The 12,091-nt window shown below is 42.2% G+C and overlaps 1 protein-coding gene across 3 annotated transcripts in view; it reads left to right on the top strand.

The window, feature by feature from the left end:
* The window catches only part of SCARB2 (scavenger receptor class B member 2), a 38,479-nt gene extending 27,529 nt beyond the window's left edge, over positions 1-10,950 (top strand). The window contains exons 9-13 of one of the 3 annotated variants that reach the window (XM_074950450.1): positions 1,254-1,327; positions 2,502-2,553; positions 3,511-3,669; positions 3,790-3,860; positions 6,416-10,950. In XM_074950450.1, the coding sequence (XP_074806551.1) occupies positions 1,254-1,327; positions 2,502-2,553; positions 3,511-3,669; positions 3,790-3,819 (315 nt within the window). In that variant the 3' untranslated portion in view covers positions 3,820-3,860; positions 6,416-10,950. Of the gene's footprint in view, positions 1-1,253; positions 1,328-2,501; positions 2,554-3,510; positions 3,670-3,789; positions 3,866-6,415 lie in introns of all 3 variants that reach the window. The other 2 variants (XM_074950449.1, XM_074950448.1) reach the window with 2 other exon arrangements.
* The last annotated feature ends 1,141 nt before the right edge of the window (positions 10,951-12,091 follow it).

Here is a 12,091-nt window from a genome sequence, read left to right as displayed (position 1 = left end):
TTCAAGATGGAGGCTCTGCATTCATCCCTGGATGTCAATAAGCCCAAGTAGTTGCTGGCCTTGGTCAAAGAGCCGTTAGCTGGGTTTACAGCTATTTTTGCATCTCAGGGGAGTCACGAGGTAGCTGGGAGTTGACCACTGAATCTGGCACAGCATTTGTATTATTACTGTACCTGTTGATCCGTGGCTTTAAAAATCTACTCTTCTGTAAATCCACACAACAGCACAGTGGCCTGGAAGTGAAAATGTGAAGGCATACAGTGGAGAACAGAACAGTAAAAAAACAGAACGAGGGGAAAGAATAAAGGAATGACCAACATAATGATAGGGGGAAACAGTAATCTGACTCAGGATGTAGGGAGGTACAATTTCCTTCTGCTTCAGCAAGGGCAGCTCCTTTCTGAGGACTAGTGCACATGCTGTTTGGAATCCAAACTCTTGGTGCCAGCGGGTTCCTGATTGCCCAATCCCTTCTTACACAATTCTTTCTCAATGTGGGATTGACAGACATCTGAACTAACCGCTGCCCCGCCAAATAAATTAAAGCTAAATTTTACCACTTCTAAACTTAAAAAATCTCCTTCCTCCAACACACCAGACATTGCAGCATTTATGATGCTGTTGGTTGATTATTATTATTGCAACTCACAGAAGACTATTTTGCACGGATCTTCTCAGTGGCAATGCAGCCAGATTCATCACTCTATCTTGGGCTGTAGTAACAATTTGTTTTATGGTTAAGGCACAAGGGCTCTGGGTTCAATTCCCAGCTCCTCCACAGACTTCCTGTGTGACTTTGGCCCTATCAGTTTAACCTCTCAGTGATTCAGTTCTCCATCTGTAAAATGGGGCTAATAGCACTTCCTTTCTTCCACCCTTTGCCTTTCTTATCTGTTTACATTGGGACAGAGACTGTCTCTTAACTGTATGTTTGTACTGTGCCTTACAGAATGGTGCCCCAAGCTCAGTTGGAGCTTCTAGGGACCCCATTAGTACAGAGACTCTCAGGCTCTATAGTAATGAGGGTCATCTAAGTATCTGGATGGATACAAATAAAAATAGTCCCCTTGCATGCATCTACCTAATTCTCCTGTAAAGTTAGGAAACCCATCCAGTTCCATCTTGACTAGTAGATGTGGTGTTTTGTCATCTTAAAAACAACTCCTTCCCACTGTAAAAATTGGGCTGAAATCATACTTTTTAAAAAAAAAATCAAATTTTTTTTACTCTAAAAGTTTCCCTTTCTTTCACAGCTGACTGGGATAGTTGTACAAGCTGCCAAGAGAATGCAGATCAATGTTTTTGTCAGAAAACTAGATGGATTTATGTAAGTGTTCTCCTCTAGCAGTGGGAATTTCAGGGTTGCTTGCCTGACTTCGTATTTGAAGTGACTTTGTCTGCAGAGTCCTTGGAGGAAATATTATTTGTAGAGAGAGTTCAATCCAATAGAATCTTACCTAGAAAATGGCAGGGTAGTTCCTTCTTCTCATTTCACATTCACAGTGGCAATTTGTAGTTATTTCAACAACCTGAAAACTCAGGGGTGAGCTGTCACAAGCTACGGTGGCCCTGCTATGTTTTCTGAACATATCTTTCAAACTGCGAAAGCCTAAATGTGAAACACACTATGTGACAGAACCGAAACTTATTGGTGGCATGATTTCTGTGAAGTCAATAAAATAGATTCACTCTGACTGAGGATCTGGCTGACTGTTCTTAGGTTAGTTATAAGAGAGACACTGTCACAGGAATGCACATGTACCCACACACAGCCATGATTTCTGCCACAGCAAATGCCAAACACAGTCCCAGCTGGTGAGGCCAGATTGGTGTCCGAATGGTAGCAGGAGCTAGTTAAAAACTTTACAGGAACTCCCATTCACTTTCAACTTGACACGTCAAAGTTCCCACACGAGTCTGTATGTACAAGGCACTTGAAAAATATATAAAGGGTGGCATCTTATCTGCCCAGATCCCTTTGGGGGACTGGATCCTAACATATTTCCTCATGTCTACTGTACTGTACTTTCTAGTGGTTATGAGATCTCTCATTGAAATACCTTCTATCCCAGTGTTGCTGGCACCATTAACATAACTCCACTCTAATACCAGGCATCACTTTAGCTGGTGTGCGTCTCTTATAACAGCATATAGCCTTCAACAACCACTCTGGTTGGTGTTCCCATTCCCTGGCACAAACTTTCCATGAGGTCAGCTATTAATAAGCCTCTCCTGGATTTCTTCCCCCCCCCCCCCCCCCCCGTCACTCCCCAGGAAACCCCAGTATATTTTATTGCTTTAAAAACAAAGACTACATTCCAGTTTCTAGATCTTGATTCTTATCCTAATATAGGGGAGGGGAAGGTTAAAAGTTTAAATGAAGATAAGAAGGGTCTGGAGTCTTCACATGGGAAAGTTTTCCCCCTTGATTGCTGTGTTCTCATCTGTCTGGAGAAAGCTGAAATCATTGCCGAATCTGAGTGCTTTGTCTTTTTACACAGTGAAACAGGCAGCGTCAGAACATTGGTTTTCCCCGTGGTGCATGTAAATGAGGTAAATATTGTAAATGGTCTCCATTGCAGTGTGTGCCTGTCTAGAAGGGTGATACCACTGGGCCTGCAAAAAAGTGAGGAATGTGTCATGTTTCTCCTAATTTTACACTAGCAGGGGGGTAGGAAATAGTTCTATGTATAAAATTTCTGGTTGATCTTTGTCCTAGGTCCCAGTCCTGCAAACTCCCCTTCACATGGGTACTCCTATTGACTTCAATGATATCTTTCATGGGCATAAGAGACTGAGGGGGAAGAAGTTTGATGGATCAGGCCTTTAGTTTGTCAGACTTCCAGGGAGGTTTCTTCACTGAAGATGGGTCCCTGAATTCCTTGGATTTGTGATAGTCTTTTTGTAAAGTCCCCTTTATCTCTAGGAAGGAGCTTTATCTCACTGAGGATCTTCATTGTGGCCTGCAGCCATGTCCCTTCATGCTCTGAACCTGAGGTCTCACAAATTAATGGCCAATCCTGCATATAGTTACAGCTGGGAGTAGTGCTTACTGTCTTGAGTCCCATTGACTTCAGTGAGACAACTCCTGGCAGCAAGCATGCCACCTGACAACAGTTTGCAGGATCAGACTGTGAGAAGGTCAAGCGAGGTCAGTACTTGAATGGGAGACCTCCAAGGAACATGTTAGCTATCTCAGGGAGTGTGCTGGTGATTCGTGAACCATTCCCTCTGGGGGGTGCTTGAGAGAAAGCACCTTCCCTCTGAAAATCCTGTCCTTTTTAAGGTGTCCCACAGTTGTGCACACACAATCATCAGTCACTTTTGAAAATGCAGACCAGTGTATCCCTATAGCTTCTAAACTAGAGCTAGCAGTTCTAGTCCGAGGCAAGGCATATCAAAGTCATCATGGCAGAGGGGATGCTGCTGTTTCCTCTTATGCTTATTCTAAATAAGAGAGAGGTATTGAAATGTATCATTTTATTCTCTCAATGCTCCCTGCTCCTCCAGAGTGTTCTGATTGACGAAGCATCTGCCAAAAAACTGAAGAGCGTTCTGTTTGAAGCCACAGTTGTAACCAGCATCCCCTTCATAATCATGGCATTAGGAATTATTTTGGGGATTTGTTTCATTGTGCTCGTATGCAGGCCCCCTGGAACAAAGGAAGAGGTTAGTAGCATCTGAAGTTGACCTTTCTCAGTGTTTATCTGTGTTTTATTTGCCTGTCATTGATTTTACCTTTTGGGTTCCCACAACATTTTTGCTTTTTGTTGCAAATGCTCTTTCCAGGTTAGAGAAGTGTTAATAGACCCAGAGTAAGTGCACCCAAACAAAGCTATGCAGCCAGTTTAAGATACATGGTAAGGTGGGTGAATATAAATATTTTGTTTTCTTCTTAATTCCTTTGCTAGCTACAAACACTAGTTGTAAAAAGAAGCCTGTCTAGTGAACTCTGAAGGGTAAGATCCAAAAAACCCACATATTTGATTGACATTTTGAGCCCTGTTCAATTTGACAGTTGCCTTTTGAGGAAAAAGTATTAAATTGATATTCAGGTTCTCTTGTAATACTTTGGGCTGGTTCTAGGCCCAGTGTTCTTCCCAAACCAACTGAAGGCCAAATCGGCATCTAAACTAACAGCCCAATTCTGGACACCCAGAAACTACAAACTAATTCAGATTCTTATCCCAGCTTTGCCACTTGAGCCATTCAACAATACTGTCCTCCTCAGAGAACTGAAAATCACTCCATAATGCACAACCTTAACTTTGATCTTACCATATTTAATCCTTCAATGGCAATTATAATCTTACAACCTGAGCATCTCCACATGTCAGTATACCTCATACAAAGATGATACAAAGTGGATCAGCTCCTCCAAATTCCTTCTCAAATGCACAAACTTATGCTATAAATGCACATTATGACTTTAAAAAAAAACACCACAGTACCATACACAGATAAGTGTTCCATATGTGTATTCTGATCTGTTATATTAAAAAATTGGCATTAAGTTTGTCAATGCTGTCAAAGATTGTGAACCAAAACTTCACCCTACTTCAGCAGTCCCGTATGGATGCTAAACTATGGACATCTTTGTGATCCGAGACAGGGTACCCTAGTAGGCTTTTTCCACTTCTAGCTGCTGTTGCTCTAGGACAGTCTTGCTTTTTGTGTATTTTGCTTTCTAAACAGGTTCTTGCAACTGCACGAAAAAGCACACGCAACCTGCATCCTGAATTCACACCCAAACCGTGCGTGTGCTGTTTCTCAGTTTGTGAGGACCTGGGCATGCTTATTAGTTAGCCTTGTGATGGTTTGTTTTGTGGCAAGACCTCAAGAGAGACCTGTGTCATCTTTCTGCAGCCTGACAGACTTTCCTCAAATGTTGACTGCTCCCACTTGAAAACTTTTTTGCTTCATTCTTGCACCCTGCTCAGCTTTTTGGCAATGAATGTTTTAACGACTCTGGTCCTGGTTCCTTTATGGGAGGCGGATCCTATTTCTCCTGAGCACCTGAGTTTCTTTTTCCCTTCCCTGTCTGGTTGGCAGGCTCCGCCTGAGAGCCTAGCAGCAGGCCTATGGGCTCCAGCCAAGGCCTCATCCCAACCCCAGCAAGATCAGTCACAGCCACGTTTCTCAGGCTTTCCTTGGCACCAGAGAAGGAACAAAAAACAGTGGAAAGTTTGAATTTCATGTTTCTCACAGACTATGCTCTTTCCTGCAAACAGTGAAATTGGTGATGGCCATGAAAATCATACAGCCCAAGTTATACCCCCTTGTATTGCACCAGTTCTTTTCCCTCCCTCGTGTTTATGGCCTTAAACTATTTGTAGACTATTATCATACTGCTGTCCTCACCCCTCAATTGTCATTTAGCAAAGCTCAATATATTTAACTCTTTAAATCTTTCTTCTAAATCTGTCCCTCCCGCCCCTCTCTCATTTTTGTTGTTCCTCTCTGAACTCCCTCCAGTCTGTCATTAACATTCTAGGTGCCCAGAAGTGAGCACATACCTTCCAGAGGTGGTTCCAGCCACATGCAGAGGAACTCTCACCTCCCTGCTCTGTGACCCAATATTTTTGCAGACGCAGCCCAAGATTGGCCTTTAATTTTGCAGTTGTATTACCGTGCCCTCTGTCACCCATAAGTCTCCAGCATTACTGCTTCCCAGGATTCCCCCTCCCTTTGAGTGTGATTATTTTTCCCAAGATGCATTATCTTGCATTTTTCCAAGATTTCCTGCCTTTGACCCTGCCCCTCCATAGGTCCCTTTTAATTATCTCTGTCCCCACTGGTGCAGATAACTCCTCCCAGTGTAATCTCGTCAATATGCTGTTCATGTCGCCTTCCAGCATCATCATGGAGGATGTTAAATAAGCCCTGCCCTAACACTGATCCCTGTGTCACCCCCTAAACATCTCTAAGGAATGCAGACAGCATGTGCCTGCTGCACATTCCCTAGGATGATGCAGCACGCTCCCCTCTTCTCTGCATGGGCAAGCGTTGCTGACCAGCCATGAAGAGGGGGGCATGCCCTTTTCTCCTCTCCAGCCCCTTTGGGGCAGCTTTCCCAATGGGAGCCCTATGAGGAACAATCCATGTGCTCACAGTAGAGCATATGCTGCGGTTGTGCTGGTCCTGGCATAGGGTGAACAAAATTGGGGTGGCTTCTTGCATCATCCCCCTTGAATATCTATGTAAAGACCACGCACAATCTGCCCTGTGGTGCTTTTTTACCTTAATAGTTGTTCCTATATGGCACAAGGGATGGAATTTGGACTTAGGGGGTGATAAAAACCAGGATCACTCTTCTTTGGTGCTTTGAAACTCAGTCTTACATTTGCTGTCCTCCAGCTCCACATTGTCTAACACACTGCAGTTAACTTTTCTGCTTTGCCATTTTGTATTTCAGAGTACTGAAGAGGAAAGGGCTCCGCTCATCAGGACATCCTAATATTCTTTTTTCCCCCTTCCCATGTGAGCTTGGTGAATAAACTATGCAAGTTGATCTAATACCGAATACTACCCGGCACTCAGCGCTGCCTGAAAACCCACCATGCTAATTATGATTATTTGTAGTACAGGGATAAAAAAAGCTAAAATGCTAATGAATGAGGAAACTGTTCTTCTCAGTTGCTAAGTAAGTTTTAAAGCCAGATATTAAAATGACTTGAGATCCTGCTTTATTAACTAGTGTTTAATATTCCCAGTGCTGTTGAAAGCCATAAAAGCTCAAACCACTATATCAGTGAGTATAATACCCTGATTCATGTATTAGAATTACATGGGGTAAACTTTGTAAAAGGACCGTAGTAATGTGGGCTCCTAAGTCCCTTTTGAAAATGGAACTTAGGCATGTTTGAAAATATTGCCCTGGGTCTAATTTTGTCTTTTGTGTAGAGTACACTTATTAACAGAGTATGAATGGATTGTTTTAGTAGTTACTCATCATGCCTTTTACCTCCAAAATTGTTTTGTGAATCTAAGCCAAATTGTAAGTGAGGCCTGTTTGGTCATATCTAGTTTTCAGTTAAGAAGCCAAGTGCTTCATAGCACATTTTCGTACAGCACCTTGATCTGCCCAGTATTGTTTGAAATCCCATTGTGTGGTATTAATAAAATGCCTGGCAAGTTTTTAATTTTTAATGTTTTTTTACACTGGAAAACACAGGGTTGGTTAGCTGAGGGTACAATAGAGCGTTCTCCTTTTTCCTGTGTCAATGTCTCACAAAATATCTAGTGTGTGGAGCACTGTAAAGGCAGACGTTGCAAGTGTATTTGTAATTGCATTCAACATTTAGGAAATCTACAGACCTTCTGTGTTGAGGTATGTTTGGAACATTAAGGAAAGCAGCATAAACGGGTTTTTTTTAAATACTGGTAGTTTAAAATATAAGGGTACCTTTTTTCCCTCAGTGAGGAAGAGCATTCTCACAAATATATTTCCATCAAATAGTCAGTGAAAAATTGAGACCTACTTTTTTGACTGGCTGAACACTCATGCATAGGGTGTTAGCCTATCAATTGTTCAGCAATCCCAGAACATTTTGGGCTGTCCCAGTCAGAAAAGTTTATTATTATTTATCTGTATTACTGTAGCACCTAGGAGCCCTAGTCCTGGACCAGAGCCCCATTGTGCTATGGTCTATAGATTGGTACCAATTACAGAAGGCTAGAGATACTGGCATTGCACCAGGCTGACTTCTTTAGCCGACAGGCTCCTCTTATGCAAGCCAGAACCAACCAAATAAGCATCCAAATTCAGGCATCTACTGCGCTGCAGATAAGGTAAGGGCTCCTGTATGTAATGGAGCTCCCAACCCTTTGTGATCTGCAAGTGTGTTCCCAGTGAGTGAGACTCAGACTAGCCAACTACAGCCATTCATCTCAAGGGATTTGCTCTGCAGCAATGTCTCCATTTAACCTCATGAGAGGAAACTGTCCAGCCTCTGATTTGCCAGGATGAAAGTAATGCCATGTGAAAACCCTTGTGGGTAAGGGGGTTTGGAACTCTGCCCTACCTTATCCCCTCCCACAGAACAACATTTGGGGTAAATCTTCCTTTGCCACATATGTAGATTCCAGTTGTAGATACCTCCTCCCCATCACCCCAGTCTTTGAGTCCCAGGGCCCCTTTATTTCTTTCCTTGGCTGACCTCTGGAATAAACCTGCCAGCTAAGGGAAACCCCAATAGCTTTGGCCCAGGGTCCCTTTTAAATTCTTTCTTGTATTTGGAAGGGGGCAGCTACAGAATGCCCAGTGCTGCTGGTGAAAGGCTACATCCCCCTCAGATTAAGTGCCAGCCTTCCTTAGCTGGGGAAACTGAGTCAGTAGCTACAAAGCCTGTGTTCTGTTTGTGGGCCATTTGCTTATTGCAGTACGTTATGCTAAATCAGGAACTCCACATCACCTTTCTGTCTCAGTCTTTATGTTGTACAGTTCAGATCATTGTATGATCCACATTGAAATATAGCACCTTGTGTAAAAGAGTTATCTGTGCACAACAGTAGTAACCTACAAATCATCTACAAAGCCTCGGGTATTTTCTGAGGAAGTCATTTTGACAAGGCCTCACAGGGTGAAATTCATGCTAGCGCAGAGGACCGGCAGAGGGACTACACACTGCTTAAGCCCTGCTGCAAAATACCAATCCTCATGTCGCTGTCCAGACCAAGTATTCGTGGACTCAGCTGAGAAGTCAGGAACAGGTTTTGTCCCAAGGACTCAACTGATATGCAGGATCCTCTGCACTGGGGTGAATTTAATCCCAACATACCAATTTTAAAATGTTACATTCTGCTTATTGGGTCAGATCCTCAGCTGATGTAAATCAATGGAACGCCATCAAAGTCAGTGATGCTATGTCAATTTACACCTATTCAGGATCTGGCTCATTATTCCTTTCCATTTATTTATTTAGCTGAACTCTTCAAATGTCTGAATTACTGTGTCTAGATGTTTATGCATATATGGTACCGCAGATTAAGCTGCTGCTTGGTTTTGTTACTTCATTGCTCCAACTTTTCCATTCTCTACCTTGCCCTGAAGAATTTTCCCCCCAAGGAACATTTATTTCTTAAATCTCCACTAGACCATAGGGAAAAGGTCTTATCTGTTTAATATACAGGAAAGGTGGTTATTTTAATAAACGTTTCCACTTTATTTTTTTGCATGCTCCTGCTGTTACGTTCATTCCTGTACAGTTGTTGTCCTGTTTAGCAGCACCTTCTAACTTCCAATGTGCAGCTGGAAATCTGTTAATGTTGTGCAAAGTGACTCATCAGGTTTTAAAACACATGCATGTCAGTTAGCGGTGAGCACTGTGGGCAAAATGCCAACAAAATCACATTCAGTTGTACCTTATAGACACAGGCTTTTAGTCCACAGAACATCTAATTCTTCCTGGAACTTCTCAGCTTCTAACTCACATGTACAAAATATAGTATGTTCTGTATTATGAGCAGGATGTTCCAAAGCGCTCAGCCATGGCCTAACACTGCTCCCACTGACCTCAGTGGGAGCAGGCTTAGGTCAACACCAAACACATTTTAAAATCCCATATGTTAGATACAAATAGACGCATAGATATTAAGCAGTTTGGAGAAGGGTATGTGCATTTCTATGTAAGGCAAGAGCAAAAATGTCTACAGAGTTAAAAGCGAAAACCCCATTCAAGCAGGATGCATGATACAATTTGAGTTTTTTATTTCCTTTTAGTTTTGTGAAACCAGTACATTGCAGTTTGATGCCTCTTAATGGAGCATTTCACTCCCTCTCTCAATCCAGCACCTACAAAAGTCAAATATACCTGTGCGGGAGCCATTTCATTGGATGCCAGACCTTCCAGCTGTGTTTTATAAAGGGTTACTACCAGTATTTAAAAAAAGACATTTATTCTGCTTTCCTCATACACAGAAGGTCTGTAGATTTCCTAAATGTTTAATGCAATTATAAATACAGTATATTTGATATGCAGGGGCAGTTATCCTTGACAGGCCTTTGCATTGTTTCTTTGTAAACTGTGCCCCTGGGTACCTTAAAAATCCAGAATCCCATTTGTTCATCTTTCTCAGCTGTTAACATTTAAAGAAACACTACAAAGAATATCATTCTCCTCTGGATGCCCACATGCAGCTCACAATAGCAGCTCATTAACACTGAAAGGCAGCACAGTCTAGCGATTAGAGCCCAAGGCTGGTTGTCAGGATATCAGAGTTGTAATCTGTAGGGTTATTAACATTTTACCTATATATATATAACACACACACACACCCCGTCAGAGGTGTTGTGGGGATGAATTAATATTTGTAAAGTGCCATGGTCTTGATTCTTCAAAGGACAGCTTACTTCACTGTAAGTCAGACACTCAGCACCTTGCAGGAGTGCTAAGATCACTGTATGATAGTTCGTTATATACCGTGACAGTTCCTTATATACCTGTTATTAATAAGAATTACTTGTGCCTGAATCCAGGGAAGATTTTCCATTTATAACCCTTCTGTTCAGCTGTTCTGTAAAGCATTGTTTGTTCCACACAGTGGAAGTGATTCCATGCACCATTAGATACTCTTTTAATTATTGAAGACTCACGGGAAATAATTGTCAACTGTTTGATGGATTTTGTATTTGTTTTCCTGAGGTTGACTGTTAAAGAGGAAAAAGAAAAGGAGTACTAGTGGCACCTTAGAGACTAACCAATTTATTTGAGCATAGGCTTTCGTGAGCTACAGCTATGCTCAAATAAATTGGTTAGTCTCTAAGGTGCCACTAGTACTCCTTTTTCTTTTTGCGACTACAGACTAACATGGCTGCTACTCTGAAACCTGTTAAAGAGGAGACACTCATAGCGATGATCAGTATGTTTGCACACGTGATTCACTTTGTGACTCTAGCAATTTTTGTTTCCACTATTAATGCAGATCAGGTGTTGCATTAATAAAAGTTAATGTTTCTATAAAAAGTGTGATGAACTTGGTATTTTCTTTCACTATACAACTTCTGTGTTTATATCTGTATATATCTGGTGCCTTTTGAAATAGAACAGTTCATAGCCAAAATTTTCAAACCTAGTTTTTGGCTCTGAAATCCATATTCAGGCACCTAAAAAAGTGACCTTATTTTGAAAAGTGCTGAGCATCCAGCAGCTCCCACTGAGTAGTGGACACTCGTCACTTTTAAAAGTCAGGACACTGATTTAGGTGCCTGAATATGGATTTAGGAACCTAACTGTAGGCACCTGAGGGGGATTGTTACCGGAATGCTCAGAATTGGTCCAACTCTGCTCTCTTTTTGAAGTCAAAATGGCCCCTAACCAATGTTCCCGCTAATTTTTGACAGGCTGTGTACGCAAAAAATTGCTTCTGTGCAAATTTTTGTGCATGTGGTGTTTCGCTGTGTGTGGGGTTTAGGATCTGTGTGCACATGCACACAGCTTAGGGGGAACAGTGCCCCTAACTCTAATGAGAGAAGGGTTGGGATGGCACTGAAAGAGAAAAGTAAAGCTGCTTGTATCTCAGTGGAACATGGCTGTGAGACATTTATTACACCCAGAGAGTTGGGATTGTAAAATAAGGATTATGTAAACTTCCAGGGAGGTGCTGTGATTTAGAATATTGATAGCTTTGCTGCTAGTTTCTCACTATTTTGTTCCATAGAGAGGCAGATTCACAAAGAGCAATACAGTGAGTTGGATGTCTGTAGTTAGTAGGAACCACCAGAAAGTGTCCACTGATTTTGGGTGCCTCGTTATTTGGTACCCAACTTGAGATGCCCAGGGTCCCCATTTCAAAGATACTGAGCCCCCACCATTCCGGTTGATCTCAATGGGGCTGGTAATCCTTGGCACCTCTGAAAAGTAGGCTGTAAGTGGCTCAAGCTGGGTACCCAAAAATTGAGGGTACTCAAATTAGTGGACACTTATGAAAATGTTGACTTTCCTCTGCTCTTTACTGAGTTATGGCTACATACTGGTGACTTGGGATGCTGTGTAGAGGGGAGTGAACCCCACTTCTCCCCCACCACCTGTATATCTGGAGCATATATTCCAGTGAGGCCTAAAGTGTGTGGAGCAGCGTGTGGGATCTGGGG

Source organism: Natator depressus, chromosome 4 (assembly GCF_965152275.1).
Source record: "Natator depressus isolate rNatDep1 chromosome 4, rNatDep2.hap1, whole genome shotgun sequence".
NCBI lineage: Eukaryota > Metazoa > Chordata > Testudines > Cheloniidae > Natator > Natator depressus.
The sequence above is the reverse complement of the archived record's forward strand: the minus strand, read 5'-3'. Positions and strand labels throughout refer to the sequence as shown.